General features: G+C 42.1%; 2 protein-coding genes across 5 annotated transcripts in view; one reads left to right on the forward strand and one right to left on the reverse strand.

Annotated features, from left to right (window-relative positions):
* mgat4c (mgat4 family member C) overlaps positions 1–20,465 on the reverse strand; it is a 173,535-nt gene extending 153,070 nt beyond the window's left edge. For 2 of the 4 annotated variants that reach the window (XM_072694587.1, XM_072694584.1), the window contains exon 1: positions 20,060–20,461. The gene's annotated coding sequence lies outside the window, so the exon portion shown is untranslated. Of the gene's footprint in view, positions 1–1,662; positions 1,739–20,059 lie in introns of those variants that run through there. The other 2 variants (XM_072694586.1, XM_072694585.1) reach the window with 2 other exon arrangements.
* eif4g2b (eukaryotic translation initiation factor 4, gamma 2b) overlaps positions 1–22,439 on the forward strand; it is a 237,172-nt gene that overhangs the window by 105,140 nt on the left and 109,593 nt on the right. The window contains exons 2-3 of the mRNA XM_072695827.1: positions 19,799–19,941; positions 20,859–20,947. Of these exons, the coding sequence (XP_072551928.1) occupies positions 19,799–19,941; positions 20,859–20,947 (232 nt within the window). The remainder of the gene's footprint in view (positions 1–19,798; positions 19,942–20,858; positions 20,948–22,439) is intronic.

Consider the following 22,439-nt stretch of genomic DNA (forward strand, 5'->3'; position numbering starts at 1 on the left):
TTCATCTCCAGCATCCGTGGCCAGGAGTCCAAAAGAGCCCAACTGGCTTGACACCCTTTGGATGAGTAGGATTGCCTCCCTCTACCCCAACACTTAGAATTAGTGTTGCACCGATATCGATACTGTATGCTTACTGACATCGTACTTTTTTTGACATTTTGGTTTGTATACTTTATGAAACCAAACATTTAATCAACCAGTAAACAGCCAGTCTTAAATAGTTATTGCCATAGACATTTAAGAGAACTTTTTCTCGCCATGTGGTGTTGTAGAGTTTAAGTTGTAGAGTTTAAGCAGCTTGTTTTAAGGCCACACACTGAAGTTTAGTATCTTTTCACATAGAAATGTGTACCTGCAATGAAATGTGAATTTTAAACACTAAATAAAAAGCTGTTTGGTCGAGCTTAGCATGATTCTGCTTCCTTACTTGCTTACTGCATTGTGGCAAATTTTATTGTTTCATAGCTCTGAAACTTTTTAAATGTGCAGATACTCAACCAGTACATGCTGTTCTTTTTAAGGAGTATCAGGATTTATAGCCATCTATCGAGTATTTACATCAGAGTTGGTATCGGTAATTTACTTAAAAATCTGGTATCGATATCGGAAAGGAAAAAGTGGTATCGGTCCATCCCTCCTTGAATGATGCTAGCCAACGTGGGTGCATTAGATTAGGCACATATGCTGCATTGATGTGCTAATGGAATTATTGTACCCCCCCCCCCAGTCATCATTTCTGCTGGGAAATTCTGACATCATTTTGATACCTGAGGTCCCAGGGAGAGGTGACCTTTAACCGACAGAAGTGTTGGGTGCTACATAATGCTGCCGTTTTTTATGTGGCTTCAACAAAAAAAAGCACTTGAACGTGACATGCTCCTATTTCCCACTTCACAAGCAGGAAGTAGGGTCTTCCGACTAGCACAAGAACACTGCATTAGTGTTCTCCTCCTAGCGTGTTGAGATGTGCACCACTGGACAAAAACCAGGAATAACCCCCGGACTGGGCACCCGTCCATTGCAGAATGAGAGCTGGGAGAGTTGCTGAGCTGTACACCAGCCAACTGTAACAGAATTGGCTATTAGCGCCCTCCTCCAAGTGTGTTGAGGTGATGTTGCATTAGCGGCAGTTTAAAAAGATGGTGTTGCTTGATGTGTCTTGGAGGAAGCACCTGCTAGAATTTAGCCATTGCATGCTTGGGGGGGTCCCAGCTAGTGGATGGGAACTGGCAATGAGCAAATTAGGGGGGTCTGATATTCTCAGAAACATATTCTTTCATCATATTATCTGCATCTTCCTGGTCAGGGTCAGGGTCATGATAGGTACATATTGTTTATATTACAATACAGTGTATTGCCAATGCTATTGCATACTGTCCCTATCAGAGAGAGAGAGAGAGAGAGAGAGAGAGATAGGGAAAGCTGGGAGAGTGAGTGCAAAACTGTGGAATTTAGAAAGCTACTAAAACACACAGAGAACAACATCAAATGTGAAACTGACGTACAGATACACGAATAATACACAGCAGTGAGGCAACATGAGAGAAACGGCACGATAGGCCGGCATTAAAGAATCTGAGGATAGGTTTGTGTGTGTGTGAGTGTGTGTGTGTATGAGAAACACAGAGAGAAAGGGAGAGTGAGACAGAGAGAGACTCTTACCAGTCTCGGTGTGCTGTGTTCTCCTCGGCGTGTGTACGCTGGAAGCTCCTCACCTGCCTAAATGATCACCATGACTCACGCAGGAGAGATAATTGCCTCTCAAAAAGTGCAGTAAACATTCATCATAATGGCCATCCGCTCCTGAAGCAAAGCCGCGCCCCCCTCCTCTCCTTCCTTTCCTAGCCTCCCTCCCTCCCTCTTGCTGGCTCTCTCCTTCGCTCACCAAAGTGTCTCCAACTCTTCCTGCAAAACCTTCACCCTTATTGGGTTTTTTCTTTTTTTCATTTTTCTCTCCCTGCCACTTTCCAGCTCTTCTTAAAGACACAGTCCAGCGACGGCTCGGGAACAGAGCCCCGCGCGCTGACACAAGGTGCGGACGCAACTAATTACAACGGCCCGGTCGCCAGACAGGTATCAAAAATTCATAAGATCAATTTCAGAGGCGCGGAATAAAAATATGTGTACCGGAGGGGGTGGAGGTGCCGAGAAGTCAATTAGGCTGACTGGCTGAGTGACATCAGCCCACACAATGCTTATTTCTGGTCTGCTCCACCATTTAGGCCAGCAGCCAAATTGACATGTCAAGCTCCTCAAAGCATGAAATAACAGAGAGAGAGAGGGAGAGAGAGAGAGAGATGGAGAGAAAGAGAGAGGAGAAAAGAAGGAGAGCATGGCTGAGCTTGAGATATAAATATACTGCAATAACAGAGTAACAGCATTCGGTTCCAAACCTGAGACAATGAGACAGTAAATAAGCTGAAAAACCAACCTGTAGCTTGTGCAGTGCACTTCAGAAGGGGTCCAATTATTTGTAGAGCTTCGCAAGTCTCTGAGGAAGCACATGCTAGCCTTCATGCTAGCCTTCATTATGTAGTACTGGGAATCCTGGCTAGCAGGGTTGATCTGGCAATGAGCGAAATTGGGGGAAGCTGCCCTGTTACATCAGCATTAGCAGCGGTTTAAAACGTGGCCTTTTTTATGTGTCTTGGAGGAAGCACATGCTAGCCTTTACCCTTCCAGAACTGCCAGCACTGTGTAACAGGGGCAGTCCTAGCTATTGGGCTGGAACAGGCAATGAGAAAATTGAGGGTAGGGGGCAAATTAAATAGGACTATCACTTAATAATAAAGAATGCAGGTGTTCAGTGGTCTTCAAGTACTGGAGATGTTCAGGATAAACGTGTTCTTTCATTCATTCATCATCTTATCTGCTTCATCCTGGTCAGTGTCGCGCTAAGCCTAAAGCCCATCCCTGGCCAATTATTGAAGCCCAAACCATGTCCAATTATTGATAGTACTCCATGTGTCTTGGAGGAAGCACACGCTAGCCTTTACCGTCCCAGCTCTGCCAGCACTGTGTAATAAGGTATTCCTAGCTATTGGGTTGGAACTGGCAATGAGAAAAATATAAGATGGGTGGGGGGGACTCATTACGCTCTTAAGAATGAATGAGTTGATCAGTGGTCTTCAAGTTCTGGTTATGTCTATGATATTCTCAGAAACATAAAATAATTGTCCGCTTCATCCTGGTCAGGGCAGGTCTGGAGCCCACCCTAAATCACTGGGCTCAGTGATTCTGTTACATACTGCAATAACAGAGTAGCCTGAGACAATGTGACAGTACATAAGCTGGAAAATGAACTTGTGTGGCCCACTTCAGAAGGGGAACGCAAACCATGGCCAGTAACTGGTGGTGCTTCATGTGTCTTCCAATTGCTGGCAGCATTCTGGGGGGTCTAATTACTAAGGCCTTGGGCTTCCAATGGGGAGACATGAGGTCAACCTACCCTATAACATGGTTTGCGAGAGGAGGCTGGGTGTAAATGCATGGCTTACTTTATTAAAACGAAACACCAGAACTAGAAAACAACGCAGAAACCCATAAACACATCGTACAAAACTGAAAAAAAGGCTGCAGAGTCAGAGATCAAACTATGAACACCTGCCAGTGAGAACAAGCAGGGCGGGATTAGATACTGATAACACCTGGATATAATAAACAGAATATCCTAGCTCATAAACTACAATCAGGCTGTCTGTGTTTTAGCAAGACCCTATGGGTTATACTGCAATATATTGAGATACTGTATTTTTTATATGACATTTTTGGAAAACTTTTATAGTACAAAAATACTTCTTTTCTAATCTAATGGTCAGGGTTTATCCCTCTGGAGTCTACAAAGGTGTCATTGCTTAAAAAATGTTTCTCGATGTTTCTATTAATATATTTGTGCTAATTTCCTGAATCCGTAGAGCCCGTCCTTTTGATTGCATCTTATTGCCACATCGTACACAACTCACGTTCAGAGTTACAAGGCTTGAAGATGGTTTTGTGTTGAACTAATCAATCGACACTCAGAAACTCGTCCTCCGCTTCTCCGTTTATACACGGTTTTCTTTAGACATTCCACTGCTTTTGTGAAGCTACAAGTCTGGTAAACCCGCTTCAAGCACCGAAACAATTCGTCCACATGAGTAAAGGTTTGTTTTTACAGGACATTTAAAGAATTTCTTTGACTGGACTTCAGTTTTTCAGCTTTAGGGTCAGAGTTTCTCTTCACACCTTGCTCTAGGTCACATCGGGTCTAATTATAGAGAGAGGTGAGACTGTGGCATTTGCAAGTGCCTTTAAAGGCAATCTGAAGAAGATGCAAAAATCAAGGGTTTAAACACAACACTAAATGAACCACTGTCTGCCATCAATTTTTTGCATGCAAACTGCAAAAAATTGTGAAAAACTGACATTGTATTTTTTTGAGAATCGATACAGTATTGTGAAACATAGTATCGTGATACTTTGATATAACTATATTTTCTGACACCCATAACACCCACTCTGACAAGGTTAGTTTGTCCGCGACATGATAATATCATTAACATGATGTGCAAAATGACCATTCCGAAATTTCTTTGTGTGGGTGCTCACATCACCCCTGGTAAGAAGTCATCCTGGGCAGCTGCCCATGTCGCTCAAACCTAAATCTGTCACAGCTGGATGCTGTGATTCTGTTATTTACTGCAGTATCACAGTAACAATACTCAACTTTCAAACCTGAGATAATGAGACAGTAAATAAAAAAGCTGATAAAATGAACCTGTAACTTGTTCGGCCCACTTCAGAAGGGGGATGCAAGCCGTGGCCAATTATTTTCATCACTAACCGTCTGAAAGGCAGTGCCATCACAAGCAGGAGAGTCCTCGTCTTTGTTAGGCTGTCTTGAAGGGAACGCTGGAGCGAGCGCCATTACAGGTAGAGCTCACTCCACCGCTTGTCTGTCATGTCAACAGCGAAGATGATCACGCCTTTTATTTCCTCGGCATTCGAGGCTGCTGCAGAGCCGCAATCTAAACAGCTGGCGCAGGAGGGGAGGCTGTTTAATAAGTAAGCGCTTCCGATACCCCCCGCGCCACCCACAACCCTGCGCACACGCACCCACCCCTGACAAACACACAGTTTTGCCTTTGTTCTTGCTTTCGCTCTGATTGATGCATATTTCATGGAGAACTTTTTGCGTGCCTCCTTTAGAGCTGGAGAAACTGCACAGAGCTGACAGGATGCCTATTAGCTACTAGACATCGCAGTCTCCGTAGTCTTTTTCACACTCAACTGGAGCACATCCCCACAATCCCAGCACATCAACTTGCTTTTATTACATTAAGGACATGGCGGTAATGCCTCTGTCTCAAATATAAGCTGCTCATCTTTCATTCTTTTCACCTAAACGACACCTTCAATAATTCATCTCCGTCGACCAGTGGCGACCTAGAAGCTTCTAAAAGTTAGTCTCGGTTGGTTTCATAACAGGGACACAGCCCTGACCGAGCATGTGCCGGCTCTCTCCTCCTGTCTGATTCCTAGAGGCATAGATTGGAGAACGCAGGAGAGTTTGAATGGAGAAAGCTCCTCTGAGCATGCTCCTTATATTTCTTTCATGTAGCTGCCAAAACCCAGAGCCCCTGAAGGCCGGGGAGTGTAATGCATGGAATTAATGTGCAGCGTAATGGGTTAGCTTTTGTAGTCCGAATACACCCGAGCTCACTTAATGCAAACAAAAGCACCTTGCATCATGCAGGCTGCCGTACGGAGAGTGCTAGACGGTGGTAAAAAGGGTTCAGCAAATGCAAACTCCCCACAGTTGCTTGGATATCCCTCTGGAATTCATCGTTTTTAAAGCTTAACTAAGAAAGAAAGTTACGTGAAGAAAGACAGACCCTGACAAAGTACCAGATTTCAAAATATACTTCACTAGGGAAAGATAAAAGAGCCTTTAGAAAGACTTCATTAAAAAATATCATAAAAATGCACATGAATACACTATAAAAAGTTTTGGGACACCTGCTCATTCAAAACAAGGGTATCCTGCTTTTGTTGGAGCAACGGTCTCTACTGTCCAGAAAGACTGAGACTGAGAGGCTTTCTGCTAGATATTGGAGGATCATAGCTGGGAGGATTTGATTGCATTCAGCGACAAAAGCGTTAGTGAAGTCAGAACTCCCCAACTCATTTAATAAGTGCTGGATGGAGCACCATTATTCCAGAGAACACAGTTCCACTGCTCCACAGCTCAAAGCCCCTCATACCCCTTTAAAAGGTAAAGGTGCACGTATTCGTCACTGTACAGTGTGGACTGTACAGCGAAATGTGTCCTCCGCATTTAACCCATCTGGTAGTGAACACACTCACACACACACACGTGTTAGGGGCAGGGAGTACACACACACACCCAGAGCGGTGGGCAGCCAACTCCAGCGCCCGGGGAGCAGAGAGGGTAAAGGGCCTTGCTCAAGGGCCCAACAGTGGCAGCTTGCCGAGCCCGGGAATCGAACCCACAACCTTGTTATCGATATCCCGGCGCTCTAACCGCTGAGCCACCACTGCCCATGCCCGGCCCATGCCCGGCATTAGGCATGGTGCCAACAGCATTTGCAAAGGGTAAGTCTGCACATCTGTGCAAGCTATGGTGCAACTTACAGTAGTTGACTGCATTCATTCAAAGGGGTGTCCACAAACATTTGGACAAAGTGTTCTTTGGATTTCATCTGCAATTTTCATTGAAGTGCGTCCCCAGTGTGACCAGATTCAATCAGGTTTTACCTTCCCACGTAAAAAGCACATCAAGCCACATTGCTTACTATATCATTGTCCTCTCACCTGCTAGCCAGCGCTCCGCTTTATTTAGCTGTATGCGGATTCAGAGATTGATCGTCATGTGGTCAAGATCTGTCTCTGACCACCTCTGAATGTGGCTGGAGTAATCTGATCTAATTTGTGTGAATGGAAGACCAATTAAAGCAGGATTTCTCAGATAGACCGAAAAACATACACTCAAAGTCAAGTCTGGCTAAGGCTGCCACTCAGTCGGCCTTTTGCCACTCAGTGGCAGTGGCCGCAGTGAATCCACCACCTGTGATGTAATGTGCATACCCTCTACAGGAGAAGAGCTAAAAGGATGCATGTCAGTCAGTCTGACCAACTACCTTCATACAGACTTTATCCGTATACGACCAACGATTCAGACGTGCAGTGTGAGTTATCACCAAAGAACAAGTGTATGCCTGGCTTTAGACATTTGTTTGGGAATTGAGAAATCCTGCAGGTCTGTCAGCTTTAGTGTCCTGGAACAGGTTTGCGCTCAATAGTGAAGACTTTTTCAAATGTTTAGATAAGACGCCTGGTTATTGCTCTTTCACAAGACCTTCATAACACTGCTGACCTCCATACCACTGCCTGGTCTTTTATTGTTTCTGCTTCTTTCATTCTGAGGCCTCATCCACACATGTCTAGATTTTTATTAAAACAAATGTCCACCCAGCAGGGGGCGCTAACACTCTCACAAAGTTGGAGCCCCTGTAAAATATAAGCTGTGTGAAAAATATGCCTTGATTACTATCCCCTACATGAATTATGGGTATTCCATGTCCGCTAGTGTACATAGTTTATACACCTCTTATTGCCATGCATTGTGGGATTGTTGTAGTGCGCTGACAATTCTGCACTATGTTTCCACGGCTACTACTTTTCGGATACCGCTACAAAGTAGCGGAACCCCAAAGTAGTTTACTGTATCGTGAATTGGGCACAGTTTCGGGACACAGCTTTAGTTTTTGGGGGAAGCTTAGAAGAAGATCTGATTTGATGAAATAATTGGTCACATACAAATCATTTACATCAACAAATGCATGCCGGGCAAGGACAACTGCTTTCTAGTCAATAATTTAGATATTGTATATATATATATATATATATATATATATATATATATATATATATATATATATATATATATGCATATAGGTCATCATGCTATTTTACAAGCCTGTAGTGTCTGTTCAGTGTACAAGCATATTGCCAGTGTTGGACAAAGTCTTAGAACTGAATTCGCCAACTGTCACAATTTCTACATCTTTTTTTATAGCTTGCCAAGCTTTCAGCATCAACACTGCTACAGCTTAACGACTGTCAGCAATACCAGGAACCATCATGAAGATGGAGTTGGGTGAGTAGAATCTGAATGATAGGCTGTTTAAAGGGGTAAATCTGGCTGAATACAATGTGAATATCATCATTTGGTTGATAAGATAGTAGGAGCAGAGTCACCATGGGGGAATCATTATAACCAAAACAAAGCCTGTTTTCTGCTTATTAATTGTAAATACACTACATTTCTGTCAGTCTGGCCACAAATTCTCAATTTTGGCCACAAGACTTATTGGCATGCTGGAGCGAGTGGCCAGTACAAATGTTGATACCAGTCCGGCCCTTGCAGGATCATTCCCAAGGTATGCACGAAGCTAAATTTGCCCGCTGCCATAGAAAGTGCAAACAATGCCATGCTGGCCCGCACAGACGTCTGTTGGCCGATGTATCAGAGCTGGGGATCCAGCGCTTTCCTCTGAGTGCGTTAGCTGCCTAGTGATGCAGCAGTTCGAAAAAGAGGCGGTGGCTGCATTCACATGTGTCGAAGGTGGTATGTGCCTGTCCCCACACCTCCTAGTGTTGGGAGCAATCCAAGGGAGTCCATGGGGGACTCCTTGTGTGAGTGGGTGGGCTGACAGGCTCAGTTAAATTTGGGAGAAAATTGGTGAACACTCATACATCTCTACTACAAACGCAGTCTTTTATGCAACCAAAAGTGGTTCTTCTATGGCATTACCCAAAGAACCATTTGAAGCTCCTCTATTTTTTTGTGTGCCTCACTCTTCTAGTTGTCCACAAAATGTCCTTGCTGATGTCCTTTCTGATTAAGTGTGACCATTTAAGAATGCACATAGAAACTTTAATAATAGTTTAATGACTGCCTCTATCAGCAGCAGGGATAACACTGGCTGTTTATTTCACGGGTGATGTTATCTGTGAAAAAAAGCAATTGCATCTGCCAAATTAGTTGTCGTTTCAGAACTTGTTTGTGAAAGATGATGTATTGGCACGGCTGCCAGATGGATTATGGAGAAAGATGATTCACCAGATAGCGTTATTATGCGCTTCTGTGAAAACTTGCTACAAAGTAGAGAGTGCAGTGTTTTGTCTGCTTCAAGATGGTCAGTGTTTACAAAAATCCACTGCCGCAAAGAAAGGCCTCCAGGGATGTGACAATACCTTCCAATGCCAGCTCAAATGCTACACGTTTCAGTGCTTTTAAGATAGATAGGTAAATGCTCAATTACCAAGGCTACTACCACTCAACTCTACCTCCTTCAAATGAAGACACAGTAGAGATGAATTACACAGCAGAGGCATGTCTGAACTACAACTATGGAGTCAATGTGCAGCAAGAGTATGTCCCATTTGTACCGGTGTGACCTGGTCAAGTGTTCATTAAAAAAAAAACAAAGGCAGCTCCAAATCGCCATGCTCTAAATAGGCTAAACTGCTAAGAGACACGGGCTAAGAAAGTTGATGTACCAGCTAATGATGATTTGTTGCACTGGTTAGTGGTTCTTATTTTGGACTGAATAAATGGGGACAGGGGAGTTGTTTAGTGAAAAAGTTTTACTCCAAATGTTTGTGGACACCCCTTCTAATGAATGCATTTAAATACTTTAAGGTGCACTCAGACACAGATGTGCAAATAAACCAGATAAACATGAACCTATTGACACCGTGTCTAACTCTAATGTCAGGCGTGGGCTATGGACAGATATAAAGCCCACCTTAGCACTGAGCTGTGGAGCAGTGGAACTGTGTTTCCTCGAATGATGATGGTGCTCCAGCCAATATTTTTTGATACTTTGAGTTGGGGATCAGGTGGGGTGGTGAGTAGAGTGAACCTCACTAATGAGACAATAACTCTTGTCACAGAATGCAATCGAATCCTCACAACAGTGCTCAAGAATCTAGCAGAAAGCCTTCTTCCCTGGACAGTAGAGACAGTTACTCCAACAAAAGCAGGATAAACTCTGTTTAATCCACTTGATTTCAGAAGCATTTGCACATCTGTGTCAGCAATGGAAGCAACTTGAAGTGGCTGAATGCTTTGATTAGAAGACATGTCTACAAACATTTGGACATATAGTGTAGATAAGCTGATGGACCGGCAAATACAGGGTATATTAAAGTTACAAAGAGGTAAATAGAGTGAAGTAGAGGCGTAGCAAAGTAAACTGGATTCCATTTAAACAGTGAATCCAAATTTCACACTGTTTTCACACTGTTTAACGAATGCACGAACAATGTGAGTCTAATTGGAAATGTAATTTACTTTGCATTCATTTCCCATATTTAATAAACCATGTCTCAACCAGCAGAATATTTTACGGCCCAGACTGAAGGTCTTGGGTTAATAACGGCATGATACCCTAGAGAAGAACTGTCCAACAGGAAAAGTTGAGCATTACTGAGCACAGCATGCATCGTCATCCCAACCCAAGGTCCACACTATGCTAAATCATGAGTGCACTTACTCTATTAAAACAAACGTCATTAGCACATAAGCTTAATTAATTGCTCCCCTTGGAGTCATTCACCGCAGGAAACATGATCAATACGAACATTAGCGTGATCATGCCTGATTTTTAAGAGGCTAAGTACGAATGTATCACATCTCAATGAACGGCACTTACAGACCTCATCCAACCTCGAGAGCTGCAGAGCTGCTCTGGTGTAGCTAATCACGTAACTAATGCTGCTATTGCACTTCATTTTAAATAGAGCTCAGCTTATTCCAGTGAGACAGAGTGGAGATTACCTAGATCCAGTATGAACTTTGCTCTTACAGCTGAACTAAGCACTGAGGTGGTGATACAGTGAATGTAGCCTTTTGTTTTTCTAGGCCCTTATAGTCATTTGTTTCCACAAAAACAAGACGGTTGGATGCAGTTGTATAATGTCACAGTTTCTCAAAAAAATATTATTTGCTCAGGCTGACAGATGGCCCATATCACTCCTACCTTCCTCTCCCTCATGACTGCACAGTGAATCCTCCTCTTCCTCTCGCCATCTCGGCTCACATTCATCAAAACCTTCCTGCCAAAAAATCGGGCCTCTTTAAACGGCTTCTTCATGCAGAGAAAATTCAATTCACCTACGTTAAGAGCCCTCTGGAAGAGGTAATTTCGGCTTTCACAGAGAAGAAGACAGACACAATTAGTGCTTTCACAAGCATCACACCAGCAGTGCTACAGCAACTCCCACGCAACCAGGCAACACCTTGCCCTTGTTAAATCGCACCCTTGAATAGAGTGAAGGGAAAATGCTTAAGCAGAGTGCGGGTTTAGCCTTCACAAAGTAATAATAACCAGCACCTGTAATATGTATAGGTTAATAGCAGCCTAACAGATCCGCGGGCTAGAGTCTGAGTCTTCCTAGCAAAGACGTGGGGAAATCAACAGTGAAGGCAACGGCAGTGTTGAGGGCCGTGTTGATGTATTGGCGAGAAAGAGGGACTCCTGTTTGGCTCACCTTGCCCACCTGCTCCACTTATTGATGGGTGCCTTAATCCTCCGGGGCAATCAGCCTGACATCCCCATGGCAGACCACCTCTATAGTAGATTAAAATAGGACAGCTAATTACCGTTGTCCTCAGCATAGATGGGAGTGTATGTGTGTGTATGTGTGTGTGTGTGTGTGCTGAGATGCAAGCTTTCTATAAATGCAATTGTCTGTCGAATAATGCAGCCCCACGCTTGCTATGTCAGACAGCACTCGCTCACTCGCTCATTGCACGGAAAATCACTGGTAAGGAGATAAGTAGGAGGCTCCAACAAAGCCTGTCATTAAAGACCAGTGCTGAGAACTGGTACGGGTCCTACTTATTGCAATAAAAAAGCAGGTTTATTAAACCTGTCCCAAGTGTCTAACTGAAAATCTGAATTCCTCCATTTTACACATGCTGCACCCTTGCGAAAGCACAAAGCAAGGGCTAATGCTCTCACTTGAAAGGTGGGCAATTTCACAATATGTAATTGCTACTGTAATAAATTGTCTGAGCATATCAGCAGACATAGTATATATGAGTATTTCAAATGTAGCATATACACTATATGTCCAAATATAAATGGATACCTCTTCTAACGAATGCATTCAGCTACTTCAAAGTGCAATCATTGCTGACACAGATGTGCAAATAGAATAGGACTCCCTATAATAGACGTGGGATAGACAGTATAAAGCCCCCCAGCTGTGAGCTGTGGAGCAGTGGAACTGTGCTCTCTGGAATGATGGTGGTGCTCCATCCAATACTTTTGGGATGGGGTGGGGTGTTGATCATCCAACATCCTGACCTTGCTAATGCAACCTTGTCACTGAATGCAGTCAAATCTTCACACCAATGATCCACAATCTAGTAGAAAGCCTTCTTCCCTGGACAGTAGAGACAGTTACCCCAAAAAAAGCAGGATACACCTTCATCAATACTCCTGATTTTGGAAAAAACAATGAATGAGCAGGCGTCCCAATACTTTTGTCCATATCGTGTATCATTGTGCACAACTGCACTGTACTACATCCTAGGTCTAATACTAAAGTGTCACAAAAACATAACTGATACAGGGATACTGAACAATCTGGCAACCTGGAGCAGGTGAAGGAGAGCAAGTCTATGGTTAGCTCTAGTCAGTAAACAAGGGAGAGATCATGGACCAAGGCTTAATCTGCTTCGTAACTGTGCACATGCTCAACTCCACCATTTGGGTTTTACCTCCTGGTTCAATCTTCAATAATATGTGACTTTAGTAAGGGTGAAAAATGCCCAGATGCTGTTTTATGAGCTGTTTACAACCCTGTTATTTTGCCTCAGATTTCATTTCCTTTTAAGGAAAGCTCATGAAGACAAATGATGAGCTCTGCTGAGTGACTGGTTTACGGCACTGCGGCTGCTCACAGGAGCCATGTAGCATATCATAGCATAGCTTTGACAAGATTAGTCCCGAGTATAGTGTTGTTGTCCTGTCATTGTCCTCGGTTAGCATTAGCTTTTAACCTTTTGTCCATTGGCTAATTCACACAGTGTTTTTGAGTTGCCCTTTGTGCTGTTGGCACCCTCATGCGGTGCATAAGTGTAAATGTGACCCATGCAGAATCAGTTATATGAGGCAAATTGTCCAATCACTGGTTATGGCTGATCACTCTGAAAACCAGCTGAATCTGATCAGCAGCAGATTTCAATCACTAGCCATTTGATCAGTGCTTCTCTAGTGTCAGGACTGTTACAGGCTTAGCAATTGGCTTGTTTTGCAGCTCTGTGGTGGTTGTGTTGGCTTTTCCTGTCAATGAACTTCCATGAAACTCTGATTATGCATCTATGCTAAGATAAATACAGTTTGTCATTCTAGGTCAGCTTTAAATAGCATTGCGATGGTATATTGTTGCCATATCCCCACCTTCATGTCCATGTTTCCATAATATTTTCATGACTTAGGTTCACTTTCACCTTCCCGCCCCTACAACACAAAAGAATTCCGCTAGCCCGCTGGAATGTATTTCACATTTGCTAATTTGACAACCAAATTCCAGCCGCCTGGAACAGGGCAAGGACAAAAGCAAGGGTACCGCACATCCCCATTCACTTACAATGAAAGCTGTCCTCAGTGGATTTGATGGTCTTCAGAGCGCCCTGGACGGAACAGAGCTGAGCGAAGCCCCATAATAAACCTGGAATAAGGGCAAGAACTCATCCATCCGCTAGCTCTTTTTCCCTTCTCTGTGCAAGTAATATCTCAAGCCACAAAAGAGTTTTCCTGCATCTCAAATTCTGCTCTCATTAGACGTGTTCTCTCAGAGCCACAGCTCCACACTGAAGAGTCAGAGAGTTGATGCATTATACATGTAGGCCAGTTCCAAATCCGGATGGCTGAGAGTACCACTGATGCCTGCCATAGTAATGCCCTGACCGCTGCTCAAATTTTCTTAAGATAGCAATAAAACATTAAGCTGAAGACACGTCTTATATTATGCATGGTCTGATATTCAAGCTTTGAGGGAACTGACATTTACAGACTTGCAATATCTGAACGTGTAAAAAAAAAAAAAAAAAAAAAAAACTCTGACCTGGGGAGATGAAACGTCTTGGACTTCAGGAGCTGTCAAGATAAGACAAAAGACATGGCTCCAAAGCCAGCATGCACATTTTTTTCATTTCATACAGTTGTTATGTTCCTCAAACATTTATAAAAAGAATAAGCTCTTACTGGACATCATTAAAAGTCAACACCAACTCAAACAGCACACAAAGTCCAGCTGGCCCTAACCAGCTAATTAGTGAGGGTGTTTTGCTGATATTTCAGCTCCCCTTCAATCATAATACAAACCACCCTGTCCCTCTGTATCGTGTTATTCTGTGTTGAGATACTGTAGCTAGTTAACTGCTCAAAGGAGAGATGGACAAAGGAAAGGAAGTGAAGGTTCAGCATCTGCTGATCAGGCAATAAAATGAGCTGTTGGTGTTGAGACTTAACACACTGAACCCACCTGCAATCTTCTCAAGATAGAGAAGAAGCAGCGGTTTAAGGCTATAGTAATGTCTGGGCTTGCATTATGCAAAAAAGGTCAGCAGTGTTGAAAGCACTGTTCTGTTCTCATTCACACTCGATATCTCAATGTGCAGAGCTAAGAAAGTATGAAGAGCTTGGCACTGATAAATCAAAGCAAACTAAGCAAGCCTGGTTTTGCTGGGCCGCCATCGTCCGCATCACATTTCGGTCTATGATACAGGATACACCTCAGACAGGCCTCCAAGCCGTGTGCGAAAGTTATCACGATGTCATAAAACTAAAAACTAAAAACTACCCGACCCAAAGTCATCATTAGCTCTTTTGTGAGGAACAGAGACTAATGGCTTATGGTGTCTCAAACAGCTACCTACTCCCTTCAGAGTGCACTACATAGTTCATGAAACTCGGATTTCTACACCTAAATAATGCATAATAAGTCTTAAACATGGAATCACACAGACTGTGGTTGAATATAAATGGCTTTATAGTGAATATATGATGCACTATGCTGATGCAGACACTACTATTTCTTGACCTACATAATGCACTACATAGGGAGTATATCTTTCTGTTCAAGTGATTATTCTCATCATGTCTGGTGGGTATTAGAGATGGAAGAATTGATCAGCTATGTATATATATATATCAGCATTCGACGAGTTTCAGCCAAAATATGTGATTCGACGATAATTTAGCCGATCCTGAGAGCTTATCAGATCAGCTATATGGACACCCCTGCTCTGTGTGTGGATAGAATATGGGTGGAACCAGTCTGGTGTTTTGTTTTTTTTTACTGTTTTTTTGGACTCAGAATGTGTAAAACTGACCGTGCCTCAAAGGGGAAGCAGAGTAGACCTTTAACAACGCTAACCTGATAGCCCTCTTGAGAGTACATCACTCAGCTCAGTACAGTGAGTTCTGTATGGGAATTCATAGACTTTCTCAGCACCTTTGACAGCATTTTAATAATTGTTGATTCCAAAAAAGCAAAGTACATTTCATCTTGGGAGACTAACAGACCAATTGTGCTGATTGGTATCGACCCCAAAAACACTAATCGATCCAGTTCTAGTGTGTATAATTTTTTAATTATACACACTAGATTTTTAACTATAATTTTTTTTATACCTGAATATGTTGCATTTGTGTGTAATGACATTTATACCATTGCTACCTTCACACACTCTAGGTACTAGGGATGTGCTATGTTATGGATCAATACAGGCTGGTTTCTTTATTTATTTATTCATCTTCTGATCATAGTGATACAGATGTATTTTAATGAATCAGTTATCAGCTATTTTAAGCCAGATCCAGTTCCAATCCTTTGTTTTTACTGCTGTGTTCCAGCATCCTCTAGGCTCCATTAACTTTATTAATTATTTCTTCACAGAAAGTAATAAAACAGTCCAGAGTCTACAGCGTGAAACTACTTTACGGGGGACCATAAATACTTAACATAATATCTGTGGTTCTACTGCTTCCTAGTGCTGTCTATAATCTACCGGCTTTGCCCACGGTGAAACAAACCATGTGGGAAAATACACTCCCACCACATCTTGTGCTCTTGAAATAGGGCTAGTTAAAAGGGAAAGTATGTCAGACACGCTGCATTTTACTGGCCTTACTTTGTTTTTTAACCAGCACTGAACAACCAAGAGGAATAAGCTAATGCATGCATCTTACAGAACACCCAATCATAGCTATTTATCACTTTTACATTTACATTTAAGGCATTTAGCAGACACTCTTATCCAGAGCGACTTACAAAAGTGCTTTGCTACCTCAAAAAAAATTCAAAGATACCTCTAAGTTTAGACACTACTAAACACAAGTCAATAAGGAGACCATAGTACTCTACTATTCACCCAAGTATTCTCGGAAGAGGTGGGTCTTCAGTCTGGGTTTGAAGACAGCGAGCGACTCTGCTGTTCAGACACCCAGGGGAATCTCGTTCCACCACTTTGGTGCAGGACAGAAAAAAGCCTGGACGCTTGTCTTCCGTGAATTTTGAGGGATGGTGGGCCGAGCCGAGCCGTACCTGAAGCTCGAAGGGCTCTTGGTGCAGATCGGCTTTTGACCATTGCCATCAAGTACGGAGGGGCTGGTCCTTTCTGGGCTTTGTAGGCCAGCGTCAAGGTTTTAGTGTGGTTATAGTGTGGTTAAGGGGCTATTTCACACCAGTTGTCAAATATTCAACAGATCTCAGTTCAGTCTTTACCACTATACACACACCAAACATGAAGTGATTCCACTGCAGCATTTTAAAGTAACTGGGAACTGATCAGGAATGATCAGGAAGGCCGGTTAGACTGTATTAGAGGTCAATAAAGAAACGCACTAAAGACATTTGGCTACCAAATAAATCTAGAGTCCAAATTATAATTACAAATTCCTACTAACTACAAGCAAAGTAAAAAGGTTAAAATTTGGTATTGGAAAAGAAAAAGTGGTATTGTACCATCTGTAGCGTGTACCCTTACACTGGGAGAAGGAACATCCTTCCTATAGGATCAGTAGCAAAAGAGTTAATGTTGCTCGAAGTGACCACAAGGGGAAGCACTGCTGTTCCACAGGGAGTCTCCAGACAGTCACAGAGTTAAAGCCATGTGAAACTGCCTATGAAAACTTTTAGTTTATTCAGAGCTAGACAAAGCTGCAGCTGCACCTGCACCTCATGAAGCTGAATTCCAGCCCTGGAGAAGAGGCTGCTGTGTGGAGTTTGATATGCAGTGCAGACCAAGTGATAACATGAGATCTTTAAGCGCTGGTGATTAATTGTTATTGATTGTTGATTTTTTTTAAAGGTTGCAGGAAGGTTAGCCTGAGTTGTTTTAGAAATACTGTTTCAGGAACATTAACTTCATAAACATTAAATAAAAACATGCAAAGTAATAATAATAGTAAAAGTTATTTCTATAGAAAGTGAAAAGCCCATATTAAAATGTGAGAATAAACAAATTACTGTTGCTGGAACATTAAAAAACTGTTAAATAAAGATGTTTTAGGAATGTCCTGGAAACATCTCAGATTGCTCCTAAACAGAAATTGTTTAGCTCAATATTTTTGCTTTTTATTTTTAAATAAAAATGTTTCAGCAACATTTAAAGATGAAATGTTTTTAAAACCAAGGTAGCAATGTTCAGAAAATAAGAAATAAAATATATTTAAGTAACACTCCTAAAACTGATTATTGAACAATGATTTAACACATTGATATTTAATAATGTGATATAAAACGTTTTGCAACCCAAAGAATTTGAGCATTTATTTAAACACAGACTAGAATGTTATAAATTTACACTGATGATTAAAACATTTAAATGATGAGCTTACATTACTTTTTTAACTATGTCTACCAATGATGACAAGCTCATATTCAAATGTGAGAAAAAACAAATAAACATTACTGAAACATTAAAAAAAATGAAGATAATAAAGATGTTTTAGGAACTGGATTGAACATTCAGAAAACATTCTCCTAACCTGAACTTGTTAGCTATTGTCAGTATTTAAACAGAAATAATGTTTTCTGGATTTACATTAAGAAAAAAAAATGATATAGTGAACTTACATTACTTTTGGAAATATAAAAAAAATCTTGTGCATTTAAATGTGAGAATAAATGAGTAAATGTTACAGGAACGTTATGTTTGTTTGTTGTTTTTTAATGTAAAAACATTTAGTTGTAACGTTCAGAAAAGGTTCTCCTAACCAGAACTTGTTAGCTATTGTTAGTATTTAAATGTGAGAATAAACGTTGAGGGAACGTTTTGCTTTGTTTAGTTGTTTAATGTAAATAAAAGTGACATTTAAGCAACATTTAAGAAAGAAAAGACGTGACGTTCAGAAAAGATTTTCCTAACCAGAACTTGTTAGCTATTGTTAGTATTTAAATGTGAGAATAAACGTTAAGGGAACGTTTTGCTTTCTTTAGTTGTTTAATGTAAGTAAAAGTGACTTTTAAGCAACGTTTAAAAAGGAAAAGACGTGACGTTCAGAAGAGGTTCTCCTAACCAGAACTTGTTAGCTATTGTTAGTATTTAAATGTGAGAATAAACGTTAAGGGAACGTTTCGCTTTCTTTAGTTGTTTAATATAAGTAAAAGTGACATTTAAGCAACGTTTAAAAAGGAAAAGACGTGACATTCAGAAGAGGTTCTCTTAACCAGAACTTGTTAGCTATTGTTAGTATTTAAATGTGAGAATAAACGTTGAGGGAACGTTTTGCTTTGTTTAGTTGTTTAGTATAAATAAAAGTGATGTTTAAGCAACATTTAAGAAAGAAAAGACGTGACGTTCAGAAAAGGTTTTCCTAACCAGAACTTGTTAGCTATTGTTAGTATTTAAATGTGAGAATAAACGTTAAGGGAACGTTTTGCTTTCTTTAGTTGTTTAATATAAGTAAAAGTGACATTTAAGCAATGTTTAAAAAGGAAAAGACGTGACGTTCAGAAGAGGTTTTCCTAACCAGAACTTGTTAGCTATTGTTAGTATTTAAATGTGAGAATAAACATTAAGGGAACGTTTTGCTTTCTTTAGTTGTTTAATATAAGTAAAAGTGACGTTTAAGCAACATTTAAAAAGGAAAAGACGTGACGTTCAGAATAGGTTTTCCTAACCAGAACTTGTTAGCTATTGTTAGTATTTAAATGTGAGAATAAACGTTAAGGGAACGTTTTGCTTTCTTTAGTTGTTTAATATAAGTAAAAGTGACATTTAAGCAACGTTTAAAAAGGAAAAGACGTGACATTCAGAAGAGGTTCTCTTAACCAGAACTTGTTAGCTATTGTTAGTATTTAAATGTGAGAATAAACGTTAAGGGAACGTTTTGCTTTGTTTAGTATAAATAAAAGTGAAGTTTAAGAACTTGTTATCTAGCTGGGTTGTGGAGTTCAGTCAAACTTACCAGGAGAACCAAGAACTTAGCACAGCTCAGAGCACCATTCCCCCTCCAGCCCCTCGGTGTGTTACAGAGCCGAGAGCAGGCGGACATGGTTGAAGCCCAAAGAGAAAAGTGTCGGTGAAGAGACCAACACCTAAGCAGGAGCTCCACATGCGAGCCATAGGAAAGCCAGCTAATTACTGACTGAACTATAATAAGCGCCTGCTTTGGCTTTAGGGTAAAGATGAGGCATGTCTGTCTCTCTCTCAGTCAGTCTTCGCAGTTGTTTGTGTGGAGTTGAGTCACTGTGCTTTGCCTGAGAACAGCAGCCCACTCCTGGCTGCAGGGAGACGGGCAGACCTAACAGGGAACAGACGGAGGAATACACGGAGGAACTTGGGGTGGGTCGTAGGGAGATTTGTGGAAGGAACGACGTGGGGAAATACAGAGAGGTGAATGTCTACAGCAGGTGCCGGAGTCGGGCTGACTGACGACGAACCCACGGAAGCCAAAAATCAGGTTGAGGGTTATCTAACATGCGCGAAATCCTCAGTGGGAGGTAAATAAAAAAAAAAGTGCAGACTTACCGTCCGAGCCACTCGGCGAGGTTTCAGGAGGCAGCGAGGCTGGCATCCTCAACTCCCGAGCTGCTGGCACATTCTGTGGGCTGTGTGAGGCAGACCGACTGACTGTTTCAGCATCAGCAGCAACAGCAGCGGCAAACGCACACACATACACACGCGCACGCACGCACGCACGCACGCACGCGCGCGCACACGCATACACACACGCGCATAGACGCACACCGTACTAAAATCTCGGTCTGTTCTCCGGCGAAAATGACCTCCAGCGAGCCCCTACGAACACCAATTCAGGTTAGGTGGCGTAATACAGCGGTCGAGTGGTCAACGGTTCTCGGCTGCCGTGCCTTTCTCCTGCCCCTGCTCCTCCTCCTCCTCCTTCTCTCACACTCCCGCTGAGTGCTGACTGAGGGAGAATACCGAGGAGCCTCCGTGAGAGCCTCGGCTCAGTTCAGCTCAGGCAAGGTAAAGCAGTCACAACAGCACGAGCCCGAAGCAGGAGAGCACAGCCATACAGCTACACTGCTGCATTATCCAGTGTGGAGGTTAAGCAAGTTAAACATATTATAAATTAATGTAAAATGTTATTGCTATATATATATATATTTTTTATATCCCAAATAGTCAGACTTACATAACACAGAAGCATTATTTAGGCTTAATAAACGTTACTGAATTATTATGCCACATTATGTGCTATATATAACGTATAATAACGTGATCCCAGGTTTCTTTTTTCTTTTCTTTTTTTTTTTCATTCACACCGATCAGCCATAACATTAGAAACACCTCTTTAATATTGTGTAAGTTCCCTCGTGCCTCCAAAACAGCTCAGATCCTTCAATGTATGGACTCCACAAGACCTCTGGAGTGGTGTTCTGCGTACCACTTTTGGTAAGTACTGAACTTATCAGCATATGAACATATGACCGGTCATCTAGCCATCACAGTTTGGCCCTTGTCAAAGTGGCTGGGATTCTTACGCTTGGGCATTTTTCCTGTATCCAACACGTCAACTTCAAGAACTGTCTGACTGCCTTCGCTTACTGCCTGATGTATGATATCTCAACCATTGACAGGTGCCACTGCAACCAGATAGTCATCAGAGTAAGTGTAATTCACATCACCTGTCAGTGGTTTTAATGTTATGGCTAAAGGATGTATGTGAGTCTTATGTGATGCTTTAATGACATGTATTATGTTCAGCATGTTATGGAATAAGAAATTAAGTACAGAAATACATTTAAGACACCCATAATGACAGACACAGGTGGAATTTGGCTTCTGCTTTTATCCCATCCGTGCAGTGAACACACACATACACACCAGTGAAACACACATGCCCGGAGCAGTGGGCAGTGGCAGCGTCCGGGGAGCAGAGAGGGTAAAGGGCCTTGCTCAAGGGCCCAACAGTGGCAGCTTGCCGAGCCCAGGTATCAAACCCACAACCTTGTCATTAATAGCCCAGAGCTCTAACCGCTGAGCCATCACCGCTGAGCCACAGTTCACACCTGTTACCACATCTGGATTTTTTATGTGTCACACATTTTTAGTTTAGTTCATGATTTGAGTTCATGGCATCACATACTGTTCTCACTGTGCATCATACCATCGCCTGCTGTTCACAGTATGGCATGTGTTTACTATGTCACATGTTTATGCCACACCTTATCGCAGCTGATCAGTCAAGACTGAGCCAAAATCAACAGCCAGGGCCGCGCAACTCTTTCAATACAATTCTGTCAAAATACTTACATTTTTTAATGGCCCTGTCAGTCACAGGCCCCTGAAATCGCCCTAATTCGACCCCAACTTTGCCTCTTTTTTCTCACAGTTAACAGGCCTTTCTTAATCTACACCTGCACGTCCTCTGTTCTCAGTATTTAACTATCAAGGATTTCATCACCTTGCAATTGATCTGTGGAGGTCCGGGGAGAATACAGACTCATGAGGAGTATTTTTTTGTGCTTCCCTGTTTGGCAGTTTTCTTATTAATGTTCCATTAAACCCAGAGGCAGAAGCAAACCTCGGCTCAGCACTAAGCTCAGGAGTATAAACTGGAGTTTGGTTGATTTCTGAGATTTCAACAAACCTAATTCTGTGCAGAGCGTGCCGTCTGTTAGTTCTCTTCTCATAAGAGATTCTTTCTGTGTCAGCTATGCGTCCAAGCATGCGTCAGTATTATTGGCCAGGACTGGGCAGTCTTATTATGTTGCTCAACAAGGATCCACATAGGTTGACGTAAATGTTGAGAGGTTATACACTGTGTTTTCCATTAAAGTACACTGTGTGTCCAAATGTCTGTGGACAATGAATGTATTCAGCTACTTTAGGTTGCACCTATGGCTGGCACAGATGTGCAAATGCTAACACACATAGCATGTCT

Source organism: Salminus brasiliensis, chromosome 13 (assembly GCF_030463535.1).
Source record: "Salminus brasiliensis chromosome 13, fSalBra1.hap2, whole genome shotgun sequence".
NCBI classification, from domain to species: Eukaryota; Metazoa; Chordata; class Actinopteri; order Characiformes; family Bryconidae; genus Salminus; species Salminus brasiliensis.